This window comes from Mustela lutreola, chromosome X (genome assembly GCF_030435805.1).
Source record: "Mustela lutreola isolate mMusLut2 chromosome X, mMusLut2.pri, whole genome shotgun sequence".
Taxonomy (NCBI): domain Eukaryota; kingdom Metazoa; phylum Chordata; class Mammalia; order Carnivora; family Mustelidae; genus Mustela; species Mustela lutreola.
Window position 1 is genome coordinate 67,623,672 of NC_081308.1, and position 17,477 is coordinate 67,641,148.

Below are 17,477 nucleotides of genomic sequence, written 5' to 3' on the forward strand. Positions count from 1 at the left end.
TTTCCCTATCCCCACCTTTATTCCTTTTAATACTATGCTTTCTCTTCATATACCTAAAATAAATCTTGTCTTTGCATGTCATGTCATTTCTTCACCTTTCTTGAAAGCTAACGTGTATTTGATGTGAGGACTATAGGGGGAGGGCTCAGTCTAGTCAACAGGTAAAAGTCTCTCATCTGATATGATTAAAGGAGACTGGAGCCAATTCTCCTCCCTTATGTTTCTACAAGGGAGAAAGTGAGGGCAGAATGAGGTGAATTTGGAGGAGTGCTGCAGGGTGGAGATTGCTTGGACTGTGTGGTAGTTCTGAGTATTAAAAAGGGCTTGCTGTATTTTAGGGTTTGTCTCACTCTTTCTTTTTTTTTTTTTTTTTTTTTTTTTTTTTTTTTTTTTAAAGATTTTATTTATTTATTTGACAGAGAGAGATCACAAGTAGGCAGAGAGGCAGGCAGAGAGAGAGGAGGAAGCAGGCTCCCTGCTGAGCAGAAAGCCCGATGCGGGACTCGATCCCAGGACCCTGAGATCATGACCTGAGCCGAAGGCAGCGGCTTAACCCACTGAGCCACCCAGGCGCCCCCTTTGTCTCACTCTTTCATTCCTTCAACTATAGCTTTATCTTCATTATCTTTAATAAAGGCCTCCATTTATATGCTGTCTTCCTTGGTAAATGTAGGTAGCAGTCACTACCAGAAAGCTCTCTTGAGTGAGAGAAAGGGTGATTGCTTTAGTTAACCAAATAGGCACAATGGTGACAGGAAGGTTACTCCACAGAGAGGGTGGCAGTATATATTGTAAAGGAATTTTATGGTGGTACATACTCTGAGGAGTAAAATTCTTAGGTGGGGGGTTGGTGGGGCCATTCCATCATTATATTCAACATGAGTAATGTGTGCTGAGTTTGGTTACCTAGCAGATATTGAGCTTAGAAACAATATATATTTTGGATTTTAAATTTTTATTCACCTCCATATAACAGCATATATAAAATGTTGCACAGACAAAAAGCATTTCTGAAATTTGGTAACTCCTTTGGGATTGGCACAGATTACAGACTTGAAAAACAAATCCATGGTGGAGGAATTTTCATCTCTAAGGGTAGATTTGATGTGGAAATAGCTTAAATTCACTTGAGACTAAGTCTGGTGAAATAAGATGGGAATAATCTGAACGTAATTTTTAGTGAAATAAGCATGTAAAAGAATGACCTAATTTACTGTTAGAATAGATACCTATAGCTTCACAACATGCCACCCTCAAAGGAAACAATGGTACTGAGATAGGTAAGTGACTACCTTAAAGTTTTGTTTGGGGCACAGATGTTAAGTATCTGATTTTGTGATAGAGAGAAAATGGGCATAGCTAAGGGAAGACTACAAAATATTCAGCTTTGGAGGCCAGGTAATAAAGGCTTCCATTAACCTGTTATGGCTTCAGGAGGGTAAGCAGCTTTTCTATCAAGTGTGGATTGGTAGTCTTGCTTGATTTAAATGAGTGATGCAGCTGTTGGGAAGCAGGAAATGGTGCTGGATTACAAAGAGACAACCAAAACTAACACAAACACACATAGGCTTCCTGGTATGTAAATTATTTTTGAGGTTAGAGATCTCCTTTTACAGAATTTAGTACATAACAGATTCAAAAACCAAACTTTTTGACCTCCCAATATTAAATAACTAAATGTGCAAAAGAATCACCATTAAATAGGACATCAAAAGCTATACATTTTCTATGAAACAATATGTGCACAGATTTTCAAAGCTGTGAAAATGCAATAAAGAGCACAACACATTTTGGTCACTTTATTAAATGACATTAAATAGTTTAAGTTTCAACTACTAAACAGCACTTTGAATGGTGAAAACACAGATAGTATTATTGTCATACTTGAATGCTTTTCTTTAAAAACACAATTCCAGTCCTTATATATATTACAAAACAGCCTTAAAGGAAGAAGTGACATCTTTTCTACAGTACTTAAGATACTCAATACAGAACTGAAAAGCAGTCTAACAGAAACAAAGGCAAGTCTTCACAGCTGTATGATTTCAGCAGCCAAAGCTGGATGATGGACTGAAACATTACTATACAACTGGGACAAAACATATACAATATCACAATACTAAGCAAAAACGCTTTACACCCAAAGAAATAAAACAGGTTACAAAATATGGAGAATTTAGCAGGCAAAACTGTATAACAAGCAACATTTTAAATCGTCATTTTTTAAGCCATTGCAACTATTTAAAACATCTAAAACAAATATAAAAATGAGCCTTTTAGTATCTTATTGATGTGATTTTTGTCTTTAAATATTTGTTAAAGCTTGATGTTATACTCAAAGTACATATTATGTAGCTAAAATGTCAAGTGAGAAGAGTGTATGCAAAGTGGTCCAAGTTTTATTTCAAACTCTCTTAGTTCCAATTAATCCTTTCTATGTATTATTCCTTAAGTCATAGTTTCATCCATGGTGAAAAAAGTTTAGAAGGTTGCCTAAAATTTCTACATCCATGTCTTTGAGCAAGTAATCAGACCATGTTGAAAATCTCCAGGTCTAGTAAATCAGGTTTAAGGTATTCTGGACTTGTAGATACACCAACTGACAACAGCTGGCCACAGTGTACTGCCTTCAAATATTTATCTCGTAGATCTTGTCTTTTTCATTTCTTCTGGAGTAAACACACATCTCCCCCCACCCCAATTCAGTAAATTTAACTATATGGCTAGCACAATATCCAAATACATGGGATTTATTAGTGATAACTCACCATGGTAAAGTGAGGGGGATGAAATGGATCCACCTAACCTCACAAATTATGTATCACAAACCTAGTGCTCTTAGATGTTTACCACTAGTTCTTTCAAGATAAAAATGGAAATCTTTTAATAATCCAAATAACTCAAAACAGTTCTAGTTAATGTTAAACTCATTCTAATCCAGTGATACCTAGAGCAATTCCTCCACCCAACATTTTTTAATGAAATTCCTTAGCTATTTCCATTACCTATTACAACACCACCTCAAAAATGGTTTTGCCATGTTGAGTTGACTCCCATAGTCTAATAATTTTTTTCTTCAGGAAATTCAAGCAAACTGTACATGAATAAACTTATAGGTCATTTTTATAGGCCTGGATTAAGAAAAACAATGTAATGATTTTCTAGTAAAACTTCAAAGAAGGGTATTAGATGAACTAATTTTGATGAAAAAAATTGCCTCACAGATCTAAACTAATAAAAAATCGAACTTTGAAATGTAATTTATTTAAAATAACATAGGGAAGTTGGGGGAAAAGAACATGATGATGACAAAAAAGAGGAAGAGCACAAAAGCCAGTGATCCTTATCTTTCAGAGGAATTATTTCACAATACTGACAGTACTGGGAATTACTAAAGCACATTCCTCATGTGAACTTAAAAGTCAGCAATGGTTCTGCCATTTTGATATTGTTTATAAAACAGGGTGTGACCCTACCACACCATCATCCTTAACCTCCTAAAATGCTAGAACTTGATTTTGTTAGTCCACATCCCACTGCCAGCAACAGGATGAAGCACTAGCACTGGCACCAAGCAGTTAAGAGATGTGCTTTATATTAGTGCCAAGAGAGAGAAAATTCATGTGTGGAAGATAATCCACAACCCTGAAATTTTACCAGTAATTATTTCAGCACATATAACTGAAAATAAAAAATGGCAGAAAGACTAAAGAAGAAAAAGGAGTTCTCTTCTTAGGCTATACTTAAGGCTGTTTATACAATACTAAGATAACTGCAAGACTCCTCCAAGTTTTAGAGCAGTAGTATTTGAGAATATTGCACACAATTCTGTGTCAAAGATAACCCTTAAATTTCTAACTCTCACTCACAGAGATGATACAGCAGGAGCCCAGTTGCAGACTTCAGTCAAAGGAACATTAAAACCATTTCAATCATTTTAGTAAGGAAATGGATTAAGTACAAAAGTATTTCATAACTTGAGGAATCAACTCTAAGAACTCAGCTGTGTGTTTTTATATGTAAAGAACGAATATATAAATCTGTATTCTTTCCTAAATTCATTAATTTTATGACAATTTTATGGTTGCTAAAAGCAGGCATAAAAATTTAGAGAGGAAATCTGTGGAGTTGTTACTGTTATGGAAGGACTTGTTTTCACTGAAAACAATTTGAAATATCTTCTGTACTCAATGTGTGTAAGAAGATTCTAGGCAACATCACTGACAAACGTCAGGAAAAAATGGTATGCCCTATTAAAAAAATTAAAACTAATATGGAAGATTGGCATTTAAGGGGATCAAACTATTTATACAGTTGAGTTCTGTTAAGTTATTGATTCCTAAAAAAATAAAAGATCTTTCTATGATTTTAACAATCCTTTAAGCTTTTAGTGCAAAATCACATTGATTTCCCTTGGGAAGGTCCTGGATTTTTGCTTCTCATTGGGGGTGGTGCACGCTGTAAGGGTGGTGGCTGCATACCACCAGCTACTGACTGATACATCCCTCTCATATCAATTTGCTGGTAGTTAGAAGGATTCATGATTAAATTTGGAGGCTTTGGCATCATGAGGTGACCCAGTGTTGCTTGCTGATAAGTCATTTGTTGTTGTTGCTGCTGATTGTATTGCTGCTGGAGCCTTCGGTTCATAAGTATTCGCTGAACGCAGCTGATTAACTAAAGAGAGAAAAGGGAGCTGTTACAAGTGCATGACCTATCTCAGAGGCAAGTATCAAGTTTTAAGTTAAAATCAATTTGTTAAGGGTGTACCATACCAAAAGGAAAACACATAATTTGAGGCATTCACAGGACCATTACTGTAGGAACCAGTTAGTAACACCACTGAGGGCTAAATTCTCTTAATGACTTGACTATTGTATTGTATTGTAAGAAGGATTTAGGTTAGTTGCCATAGTAACCTGTCTTACACTATGATTCGTTTCAAGTATTAGTTATAGCACTTTTGATCAAATCTCATTTCTTCATTCTTTTAAATATTTCACATGATGACAAACATTTTTAGTGACAAATATCCAAGGGAAAAAGCAACTTGCAGTGGGAATAATTCCTACCTGGAGTGTCTCAAATTTCCTAAGATAATCTAAAAAATCAGTAATCTACAGTGCTTTCTAAGTAAAATTCATGCCACAGAAATTGATTCCCTAGAGTCAAGAGTCGAAATTTCCCAGTGAAAGGCAAATGGCTGGCAAACAACTATCCTGGGAAAAATGATCAAAGGTCCTGGAATATGCACTAAAGATTTTTAAATTTTATTTATTTGACAGAGAGAGAGAGAAAGAAAGAGAGAACACAAGTAGGCAAAGAGGCAGGCAGATGGAGAGGAAGAAGCATGCTCTCTGCTGAGCAGGGAGCCCGGTGTGGGGCTCGATCCCAGGACCCTGTGATCATTACCTGAGCTGAAGGCAGCCACCTAATGGAATGAACCATCCAGGTGCCCCTGGAATATGCTAGTCTTTCAAAGAATTATATAATTTAGTAGGAACCTGAAACATATATCATCTATATAGCTCCACTTTTTTAAAATCTCAAATTAAATATATTAAAAAGTACCCTCATTGTTTAAAAATGGTAAATATGGTAAAAGTCTGGCAAAAATTCCTTTTTAGATGTCTAGAATACACAAAAAATAAAACTATGTGGACAAGAACCTACACAATCTTCAAGGAGACCCATTAGCAATTTGTTGCTCTTTTGTAACCCTGTAACCCAGGTATTACCTTTATTTGACAATTACTATGATTTCTGACAAAATTTCTTCCAGGAAAAAACAATGACCAGTCATCCATCCCTCTGAGGGAACGTGTCACAGAGATGTCACACAAACCCATTATTATAAATTCAAGAAAACTGGAAATAACTTAGAGATAGTGGGACTCTTACCATCTGTTGTTTTGTCAATACATCATTGTAGATTGCTTCTCTTCGTTTAACATCAAGCTCCTGGCTGGCTTGCCTACTTAATGCTAACGCCTGTACTTGGGCCTCTGAGAGATTCATGTTTTCCTTCCACTAAAAGAAAAAGGTTCCATTTACTTCCTATTGCAGTAGAACGGAGGAAAAATAATTAAGGTACTCAAAAATATTAAGGATTATAAAAGGTTTTTGTCTTAAGAAAACAAGGATGTAAAAGCAGAGTACTAAGTTATCCACTGTTGTACAAGGTTTGGCTATTTCTGGAATGAAACTACTTGGATTTAATTTGTGTAACTGATAAAATATGTTTATGTAAACAACATACACATTTCTATAAATGATTGACTTCCTAATCATTTGGGATAGCACCCATTTCTCTTTTGTGCCAACATTTAGGTAAAAATGCTGAATTACAGCTCAGCACTATTATTCAGTTTATTAGTATTTTACTATTGCAAATTAAGTTGTAAGAATCATGTTGTTTTCCCCACAGAAGGAGTAAAGCAAACAATTAAAAATAAAAACAAAAGGGCTGGGATGGGGGAACACATGACAAAAATATCAAGTTGGAATAACATAACTGCGAATTAACTTACTACAGCTGAAATTATATCTTCAAGAGGCTGAATCCTCACTGCTGTCACACTGTTTGTTGCTTCCACAACTTTTTCTCTTCCTTGATTAATGAGGTCCTAGAAGAACGCAAGAAACGTTATAAGGACATATAAAAGACACATGGTTATAAAGTATAGGGATCCTTCCTTTTGCCAATTTATAGCATTTGGTTTTAAAACTCTCCAAATAATTGAAAAGCAGCAAAATGCAGCACTTATACAGTGGGTAAAATTTATCAGTGAGGGTCCTGTTAGGAAGATAAAACTTACGGTTTGCACCAATAGTTTATTAATTTAAATGACTCCATAAGAACATTTTCAAAAGAAAACCACAGATTCAATTAAGTTATTACATAATCAGTATAATAAAACCTAATCTTTCTTATTTACTTCATAATTGGTTCTAGTTTTAAATGTAATACTGGACATTATCATATACGAAATGCTGCATCTACATTGCATCAGAATATAGATGTATATATCCCATTTTCAAATATTAGCAAGTTAATTTGTTGATTCAAAGTATTTTATAACTGAAGAAAGTGCTATTTCCCTAGCCAGTCAATTGCCCTATTGTTCCTTAATTAAAATAATTCAAAGAGCATTAATTCAAGGCCTAATTCTTTTGTGTTCTGAACAAACTACACTTTACTATACTGTGATAGTTCAAAAAGGTCAACAAATAAAAGAAAAATTTCTTGGTCTATTCAGAGGTAATCTTTTGGAGAATGTGATATTCCTGCATAGGGAACCCTCAACAACAAGGTACTTGAATGCCTTTAATTCATGTTAAACTACTTTTGTACTTCACAACTTACCTCCAACTGTTGATTACTCATTGCTGACAGGGCTCCCAAATTGAAAGGAATATAAGGAGTTTGAGAGTTGAAACTGACAGGGGGTAAATTGGTCCCAGTTGGTATGTTGAAACGCATGGTCAGTCCCTAAAACCAAAAAATTATGCACTTTCCACATTGTGATTTAAAACTTGAAATTCTACATCACCTACCCGTTTAGAAAAGATTCCACATTCTCAGATCTAAGAAATTATTAACACTCTTCCACACACAAACAAAACACCCTTTTCACCTGAAACCAAGATCTTATTACATGGAAAGCTTTAACCCCTGAAGGTGTATTCTTTTTTTCTGATAATTCCCACAGAATGGGGCAACTCAGAGAATTCTAATGAAACTCCTAACATCACATTAACGTTAAAGAAGTTTGGTACAATGAGTTAGGAGTTTAAAAAGAATTCAGGTATTAGGATAAGATTTCCCATGCTCAGGAGCATTTTTGCTCAAGTGGTTTGGTGTTTAAAACAGACATGGAACTATTTTAAATAAAGTTGCTGGTGGAGACTGATATTAATGTCCAATAATGGAATATTTTTGTGTTCTGACATTCAGTCAAAATTTTGATTTCATGGTACACATGTCAAAGAAACATTTCCTCCTACCTCTAAACTCTAAGCTACTGCATGTATGTTACTAGAGTGAGGGTGTTGATGGGAGTTAAGTGAGACTAAATATAGAGCTTCTCACTAATCTCTCAATTCAGCGTGTGCTAAGCAGAACTGGGGTTACTACTCTTTAAGTGGAAACTATTTTCTTCTTTCTTTTCCTTCCACTCTACCACCAAAGGTAACCAAAGCCTATAAACAGACTCGTATTTGGGGACTCTGTTCCCAAAGACTCCCTATTATTATTACAACTGTTTCAAATGTGGCCCTTTCCTTACTCACTGACCTTTTAAATGACTAACACAAAAACAAAAACCAAAAAGCATTTTGAATGAACTACCTTCTTTTCTGCTTCATACTCAGCCCAAGCTGCTTTTCTTTCTTCTTCAGTCAACTCTTCTTCTTCTTTGTGGTCCAAAAGAGAATCGTGTTCATGATATCCTACAATGTGTTCTTTATGTATTTGTAGAAGTTCTGCAAGTATGGTGTCCTGTTTAGAGGGGTTGAAATCACAGAGAATTATTTTTTCTGTCTGGATCCTATCTCCATAGTTCTTTGGTCTACTGTCTGACTAGAAACTAGACACTGGCTACTACACATATTTCTGATACATAGGATATAAATTACTTAGAAAACAGTCATAATACATACAACACCAGCCTCTTCTGTAAGAACTTCCTATAAAACAGTGTTTTATATAAGCATGTTTTAGGGGTTCCATAATGTTTAAAATGTAGTTTTTGTGAAGTTTTTTTCTCCAACTTTTTTCTAATTTTTTCATATGCATTTTGTTTTGTATTTGTTTTGAGTTGATAATAAATGCTAATAAAAGTCTGCTTAAATCAGAGATTACATTGGATGCTTGTGTTAAAAATCACGGCTACTCCTGTTTATACATATTTATCAACTTTATTTCTATCACAATTACTTTGGCCACCAGCCACTATACTAACAAAAAGCAAACCTAAATTAATCTAAACAGCTACAGGAAAGTTGCACTGGATCATAGAGTCCTTATATTTCAATTGTAGAAAGGTCAATTATAGATTACATTGTAAAGATGCATAGGTCAAATTTAAACTGATAGGCAGTTTATCATGTTATTGTTACAGTGGGGTTTTTTTTTAAGTCATAGTGTCTTAAGTCAGTCTTTTAATAATTTTTTATTTTTTTATTAACATATAATGTATTATGAGCCCAGGGGTACAGATCTGTGAATTGCCAGGTTTACATACTTCACAACACTCACCACAGCACATACCTTCCCCAATGTCCATAACCCAACCGCCCTCTCCCTATCCCCCTCCCCCAGCAACCCTCAGTTTGTTTTGTGAAATTAAGAGTTTCTATGGTTTGTCTCCCTCCTGATCCCATCTTGTTTCATTTATTCCTTTCCTATTCCCCCAAACCCCGCCATGTTGACTCTCAACTTCCTCCTATCAGGGAGATTATATGATAATTGTCTTTCTCTGATTGTTAAGTCAGTCTTTTAAGGTTAAAAAAAAATTAAAAGCTTAAAACTTGGGATCATTTATATACTTAGTAAGAACAAACAAACTCCTGCTTTATGTAATTATGATTATGAGAGAGAGAGAGACAGAGACTGGGAGGAGGGGGTTAAAGTGAACCACAGATGTTACTTGCTAATAAGAAATTAAAATACTCACGTTGTTTATTAAGAAATCACAGATGAAAACCCGAATATATAAAAGGCAAATTAATTCACTTTACAAAAGGATTTTTCATAGCTTGTAACATCAAGTTCTCTTAGAACACACTTTCTGAATTGAGTGTGAATGTAGTGAAGGAACATAAATAATTACAGAGCAAAGGAAAGGTTGCAGAAGTATAAGTCCATTAAATTTAAATTTAATCTACATCTAATAATGCTTAATGCCTTCCTAAGTTTCAGCATAGACAAATCCCACACGTGAAAATAATTCTGTCTTTACATCTTCATTGACCCCCAGAGTATTATAACACATGGTAGGAACTCAAATTTCTGTTAAATAATTCAAGTTGAAAGACTCAATTCATGAGGCCCTATGATTTCTTCTGTACAATAGGAAATGCTGACACTAATTCCAAATAATCAGAATATTTGGTATCATTTAAACAACTCTTTATCTTGCTACCCTAATAAACACTTGAAATATTTCATCATTCCATAAGATTAAAGGAATTGATTTCATTAATGAATATAATTGTAATTGAGATTCTATACTTCATTTTGACATGATATACTATTTCTTTTGTTGAAAACCGAAAACATTAGAGGACCATACGTAGGAGAGGGCTCAAAAAAGCTGAATGGTGGAATACAGAGATGCTAACAGGTTTAGTTCTTTTGAAACACTAGCTAAACATTTCTCCTCTACACCAGTGTAGAAATCTGTCATCAAAGCTGACTTCCCATGCCTATGCAATATAAAACAGGTTTATCAGCACTACACAGATCTCTAAAGCTCACAGTTATTGACCAGGTATGCAGAGAGATAGGCCAAATGAAATTAAATTCTATGAAAAGATAACGCTTCTTCAGATATGTGTCTCCCATGCTTACCCCCCCCCAACTATGACTCAAGAGAGAGGTTTAGAATAAAACCAGGTAACACTGACTTATATTTTTAGCAAGTGACCATACCAAATACAGTTAGAAAAGTCAGCTATTCTACAAAATACCAAATAAATTACAAGGTAGAAATGTTCTATGGATAGTTTCTAATTTTACTTCTGTCTAGCAATAAGTGATGTTCTTAACCATAGTCAAAAATAACTTAATTTCTCCAAGAAAACAACCTAAGGGAAAGACCAAGAGAATTGTGTGCTAGGAACTGATTTACTTTCAGCTGTGCCACTGATTCTCTCTCTCTGTAACAATGAATAATAATTTAGCTATGACTGTCAGTTAAACAAAATGAAACCCTCTCCATTCACATGTATAACAAGATGATATGAGAATAGCAGAAACAGATGAAACACCCAATTCTTTGGAAATAAATCTTCTGTCAGTTTAGTGCAGTGTTTATTTCTCAATTATAAACACCAGAGTTCATACATTAATTACTCTTATGATTAGAGAGAAAGCCTTTCCAGAGACACGTGTATGCAATGTGCATGTGCAGGCATGCACACATACCCTCATTTATACCCTTTAAAAAATGTCTAAAAAATATCAAGTCAGTCCTTATCATCCTATTTCAAAGTCCAAACTTATCACCTTGGAACTGGTAGGAACCCATGCCCAGAGAGGCAAAGTAACTTGTTCCAATCACACAGCTCAGACTAGCTAGGACTAGAAGCTGAATTTCCAGGCTTCTATCCAGTGATCATTCTATCACACTATAAAGAATATTTTCATGAGGCATAGTTCCTCCATTTCCCAGATCTGTACTCAAATAAAAAACACTACCCTGAAGGATTTTGGGGTGGGAAAAAGCCAAGTATGTCTATTTTTTCCCTCACTTTGAATGCTTCCATACTTTTTGAAGTTTTTAAATTAATATGCTAATTTTTTAAATAAAGGAAAATATAAAAACTGAAGCAAACACAATTCTCAGACACAAACCTGTGAAAACCCAGTTCATGCTTAGCCTAAACCTGACATGACTATTTTACCATTTCCATTTTCAGGAGACATGGAAACACCACTTCCAAAACATTTTAATGTCTTCTCACCAATTTCAGATTTAAGATCTATCCTCTCAAGTCAAACATGATTGACTTACTAAGGTCAGATTATGGAAGAGGCTCAGCAACAATGTTCTTTTGACCCACAGTCAACTAAAATGCTAACAAGTCAGAGGAAAACTGCATGTGACTTTATTTTGTATCATTAAAAATTTCTGGACCCTTTTCCTAAAACAATAGCTCCCTCCTAACATCAAACAAAAAAACCATTCAAACTCTTTCTACTGGCTATGGATGCTCCCTTCTTTTCAAAGATTTTTAAAAAACATTGAAGGAAACAATGCTAATTTCGTATTATAAAACCTAGAGATAACTAATGGCACCACCTGTCATATATTCCTCCACACATTTACACTTTACTCTCACACTCATACATGCTCTTACATAAAAATGGGATTGTACTATAGTGTTGAAACCACTTTTCTGAATTAGTAGCTTTCCACAGACATCATTTTACATCAAATACAAACCATATTTTTTTATGTGTTATGTTAGTCACCATACAGTACATCATACATTTTTGATGTAGTGTTCCATGATTCACTGAGGGGAGTGGGGGAATAGGTGAGCCTGGTGATGGGTATTAAGGATGGCTGGATTGCATGGAGCACTGGGTGTTATACACAAACCATCATGTTTAACAGCTGTAAGTGCTTATATATTATATAGATAAACCTTATAATCTAATTATTCTCCTATTTAAGGGTTTATTAATATTTAGGCTACTTACAGTTCTTCATTATTACTAAATCTGCAACAAAATAGCTAAAGGGCAAATTTTAATGTATTTCAACCACTTGTTCATACAATAAGTATGCTAATAATGCTCAAGGACTTAAACAAGTATGTTTACCACTATCTCCATTTTAACAAAGAAAAGACACTACATATGTTAAGTTAACTGACTTTTATAAGAATAAGACTCATTTATGTAAGTTCAGAGGCAGGAGGCCAAAAATCTTTCTTTCCTCTAGAGTGCTATGTAAGACACAAATAACAGAAAGAACATACAGAATTTCTGATATAAACTGTTTCTATATCTTTCCCTTTGTAAATTAATTATATAGCATATTGTTAATACAAAAAGCAAATGAAATTAAGACAGAAAAAAAGAATAAGTGTAACAGGATTCTCAGAATACTTCCTTGGGAAAAACCATTTTGCAAAATCTAGAGCAAATTATGTACGTTAATAAAGAACAATTTCATCTCAATATACAACACAATCGGTGGAAAGGTATTTTTGTTTCTTCTCTTTGAAGCACGCATTTATTAGTTGCTATAGCAACCCTATTATTGAAAACAATACTGGAACAGAATCTATAATCACTAGGCCAACAGTTGTGAAAATGAGGTTTAAATTATATCCAAATGTGTACCTTTTCTTTGTCTAAACTTTATTTTTCCTTCAATAAGTGAAAAACCTTTTACAAGCTGGGAAAAAGCATGGTCTCTATTCTAGCTAACAGCTACATTAATTTAAGCTTTAAAAATGACTAGTTTAATTAATAAGATAAAATTAATGATAAATTAAAAGTTTAAGTTAATTTATTTAGATGTTTAAAGTGTTTGGCAAGCTGACAAAAATCCCATCTAATCAATCCTGAAATTCAACCTTGAAAATAAAATTTTAGAAACAATTAAGTCTTTGCCTGAGGGTGGGGGTGGGAGGTTGCCATTTTTCAAAATATTTTGCTTGCCATCACTTGGAATTTGAGTTCTATAATATCTGGAAATAAAAATCACTGGAATACTTAAGTGCCACAGCACCCACTCAAAAAGCTATGAAGAAAATTTCTTTTATTACTTCAATAAGCCTAGATTTTTAGTAAAGAAACTTTATATTCTGGGTTTAAAAAAAAGCTTTTACTTTCAAATCTGAAGGCTGTTTTTTCCCAAACTACACTGGGGGAAAAAAAAGGCAACATACTTGGTAAGTAACTAGAGAGATACTGAATAAAGTTCACATACCACCTCATATCAAATTTTTAGATCAAGAGCACACACTTTCCCCAAAGACCATTTATAAACATACCCAGATTCCCAAATTAGAGGTGAAAATAAGAAAAGTGGCAACTACAAAACTTGTCACTTTCAAGAAAGGAAAAGGCAGGCCTACCACACTGCTTTGGGTGGAAGGTAAGAGCCGAAGTCGCCTTTGGTCAGAAGAATGTTTTCTGCTCAATTTAACATTCAAGGAGCTAGATAGCATATTTAGCATTTAACCTTTAAAAATCTGTTATCCATTATAATTATTACATAAGCCACATGCCATTCACTGTTAGGTAAACAGTTTCAGTCAAGATTTTATAGCATGGTAGTGACTTTCTAGAGGTTGCAGCTTTCTAAGTAGAGCCCAAATGGGAACTTGATTCTCATGCTATACAATGTGGAGTTCATATTATCTCCTTATTTCATAACACTGTTAACATCCTCTAACTAGGGGCGCCTGGGTGGCTCAGTGGGTTAAAGCCTCTGCCTTCGGCTCAGGTCATGATCCCAGGGTCCTGGGATAGAGCCCCACATCGGGCTCTCTGCTCTGCAGGGAGCCCGCTTCCTCCTCTCTCTCTGCCTGTCTCTCTGCCTACTTGTGATCTCTGTCTGTCAAAATCTTTAAAAAAAAATCCTCTAACTCAACTATAGGTATGCTAATAAAAAGGATATAGATAGAAGACCTATGAAATAGGAATGAAAGCAGGTATTTAGTAGTTCAGATTACATTTTAAAGAAAGAAAACATTTAAAAAGGCAAAATAATAAAAATAAAATATATAAATAAGGTCATCTAGTGATTTCTTATATTGATCAAATCTCTCATGCAATGTATATTCCTTGAAGGGTCCAAAGCAATGAATAGGATGTAAAAATCCTGGTCATGAAAACTTCAGTAACTGAAGAGACAGAAGGAGGTATTTACCTACTTAATTCACCCAAAAGTATCACAGCCTACATTTTCCACTGTTCCTAAAATGTTACAGGACATATTAAAATCAGCCAACCTACCAATCAAATAACATACTTTAGGATATTAACAAACAGATACTGTGCCACGCAGGTACCTTACATTAATTCAGGATCACTGATCACGCCAACATGCTAGTTATGTCCTTCTGAACTCCCCTAAATGAAATTGGAAAAAATGTGAAAGGACATAGATCAAACCCTGCTTTCCAGGCTTCTCTCTACAAAAGACCATTTCATGACCAGGCTGTCTGAAGTATAAATACCAGTATAGTTTTTTGGAATCAACTGATCTGATAAAAAGACCCATGTCGGCCTTTTGAATTTCAGAGGAAAATTTAATGGCAAGACTTACTTTAAATTTCATATAACGTTGTAAATTGAGAGGTTTTATGTATAGTGGTTAAGTTCACAGGCTCTGGAGTACTGCTAAACAGAACTCTGGGCAATGATGGAAATGTTCTGTCTGTGCTGTCCAACTGGAGCTACATGTGACTTCTGAGCACCGAAATGTTACTAGTGCAACTGAGGAACTAAAGTGTAATTTAATACATTTAAATGCAAATGTAAATAACTACATGTAGCTGGGCTTGACAGTGCAGACCTACAGTCTTACTGGATTTAAATCCTAGTTCTAACACTTACTGGTCCTATGTCCCTGAGTAGTTATCTTTTTGAATCTCAGTCTCCTGATCTGTAAAATGGGCCCAATAAGTTTCTACTTCACAAAGTCTTCTGTGGAGATTAAATGTTACACATGAAGTACAAAAACAGTGCCAGGTTTTCTGATGACACTTGCATTGCTAAAGCTGACAGTCAATTCCCAGACCTGATCCTGTCAATCCACCAGCAACATCTGATAGAATTTAATCCTTCTCTTCACTAAAATATTTTCTTCTCTTGGTCAGCTAACTAGAAGAGTTCTAATGGTGTTCTTTACTACTTTCTCTTACTTCCAACACCTTTTCTAAAGGTCTAAAGCAGATTCTCCCACAAACACACATTAAGAAACAATGTATTACTGTACAGAGAGAAAGAAGTTTTTATACTTTAACCAAGCTTTTCTAATGAAAAATTTCAGGAGATGTTTGATAGGGCCAACTGTGGGATATCAGAACTGTCCTAGAAAATCCTAGATACATGGCTGTGACAGAAGAACCAATAAATTATTACCTGTTCTGCGAACATATATATGTTAAAAATTTTTTTTGCTGATATTTAAAAGGATGCCTCTCATTGCCTAAAATGAGAGCATGATAAGCCAGAGCAATTTATTTATGTGAAGGTCAAGTCAATTTGTTGCTTTTATTTTACCAGAGATAGAGGTACAGAGAGCAAGTGATCTGTTAGTAAAACTTTTTATGTTTATGTAAAGATAAACGGCCTTATTTGACTTTTTTCCTTTTTCTTTTTGAATTCTAACTTTGCCATTTAATAGTTCAGTGATCTCTTGGAACCAATTCCCTTGCTACAAAGGGATAATACCATTGGTAACTCATGGGGTTACTGTAAGAATTAAATGAGATAGTGTATTTAAAAGAACATAGCACAAGCACTCGATATGTATATTACTCCTTTTTCTTCACACTTTGCCTTATCCTGTATTTTTAAAAAATATTAACATCTTTTTACACATTATCTATAAAACATTCTTGCTAGAAATACCTGCTAAGAATTTAATCAAGCCTTTGGGTCTAATTTCCAGTTTACAGAATATATAACAAATGGAAGTTCAAATATCCAACAGGAAATAAATCCAGAATGGAGGGAAGATGAGTACACTGAATTAAGAGGATTATAACAATGAGACAAAACAATCAAATATATTGTGTATACCTCGAACAGATCCAGATTTGAACAAATTAGCTATAAAAGACATATTCAAGACAACTGGAGTAATCTGACTACAGGTATCGTATTAGATGATGTTAGGAAATTAAGAAGTTATTGATTTTATGGTATAGTGGTTATATAAGGAATGTCTATTTTTGAAGTGTCTTTATTTTTTTTAAAGATTTTTATTTATTTATTTGACAGAGAGAGATCACAAGAGAGGCAGAGAGGCAGGCAGAGAAAGAGAGAGGAGGAAGCAGGCTCCCTGCTGAGCAGAGAGCCCGACGTGGGACTCGATCCCAGGACCCTGAGATCATGATCCGAGCCGAAGGAAGGCAGAGGCCTAACCCACTGAGCCAACCAGGTGCCATGAAGTGTCATTATATTTTAGAGATTTATACTGTAATATTTACAAGTGAAGTATCATAATCTTATAATTTAAATACATACATATAATTTGGGGTACCTGTGGGGCTCAGCTGGTTAAGCATTTGATTCTGATTTTGGCTCAGGACATGATCTCAGGGTTGTGAGATAGAGCCCGACATTGGGCTCTGCTCTTAGCAAAGAGCCTGCTTAAGATTCATTCTCTCTCCCTCTGCCCCTCTCCCCACCCCACTCACACTCTCTCTAAAAAATAAATAATTTTAAAAATGTAACTTAAAATATTTCAGAAAAATAGAGGAGAAAATGTGGCAAAATACTAACAATTACTCAAACTAGGTGATAGGTATATGAGTATCCATATTTTTCTAGTTTGAAAATTTTCAAAACAGGAAAAAATGTTAAGCCAACCATTCCCTCATTTTCTTTGCAATAATGGAGACAGACAACACTAGACAATGTGACAGAATTCTGGGATGGCACAAAGTCTGAAAGATGGGTCAATATCCTTTTTACCCCTAGTCAGCTCTATATTTAACTTATCAAAAACATTTTTCTAAAGTTAGGATCTGAATTCAAGTCACCTCCCTATAAATTTTTT

The 17,477-nt window shown here is 34.7% G+C and overlaps 1 protein-coding gene across 6 annotated transcripts in view; it reads right to left on the minus strand.

The window, feature by feature from the left end:
- Window positions 1–934: 934 nt before the first annotated feature.
- ATRX (ATRX chromatin remodeler) overlaps window positions 935–17,477 on the minus strand; it is a 300,618-nt gene continuing 284,075 nt past the window's right edge. For all 6 annotated transcript variants that reach the window (XM_059158234.1, XM_059158233.1, XM_059158232.1 and 3 more), the window contains 5 exons: window positions 8,351–8,500; window positions 7,367–7,492; window positions 6,531–6,626; window positions 5,902–6,030; window positions 935–4,677 (listed from right to left, as the gene is read on the minus strand). In XM_059158234.1, coding sequence (XP_059014217.1) covers window positions 4,399–4,677; window positions 5,902–6,030; window positions 6,531–6,626; window positions 7,367–7,492; window positions 8,351–8,500 — 780 coding nt within the window. In that variant the 3' untranslated portion in view covers window positions 935–4,398. The remainder of the gene's footprint in view (window positions 4,678–5,901; window positions 6,031–6,530; window positions 6,627–7,366; window positions 7,493–8,350; window positions 8,501–17,477) is intronic.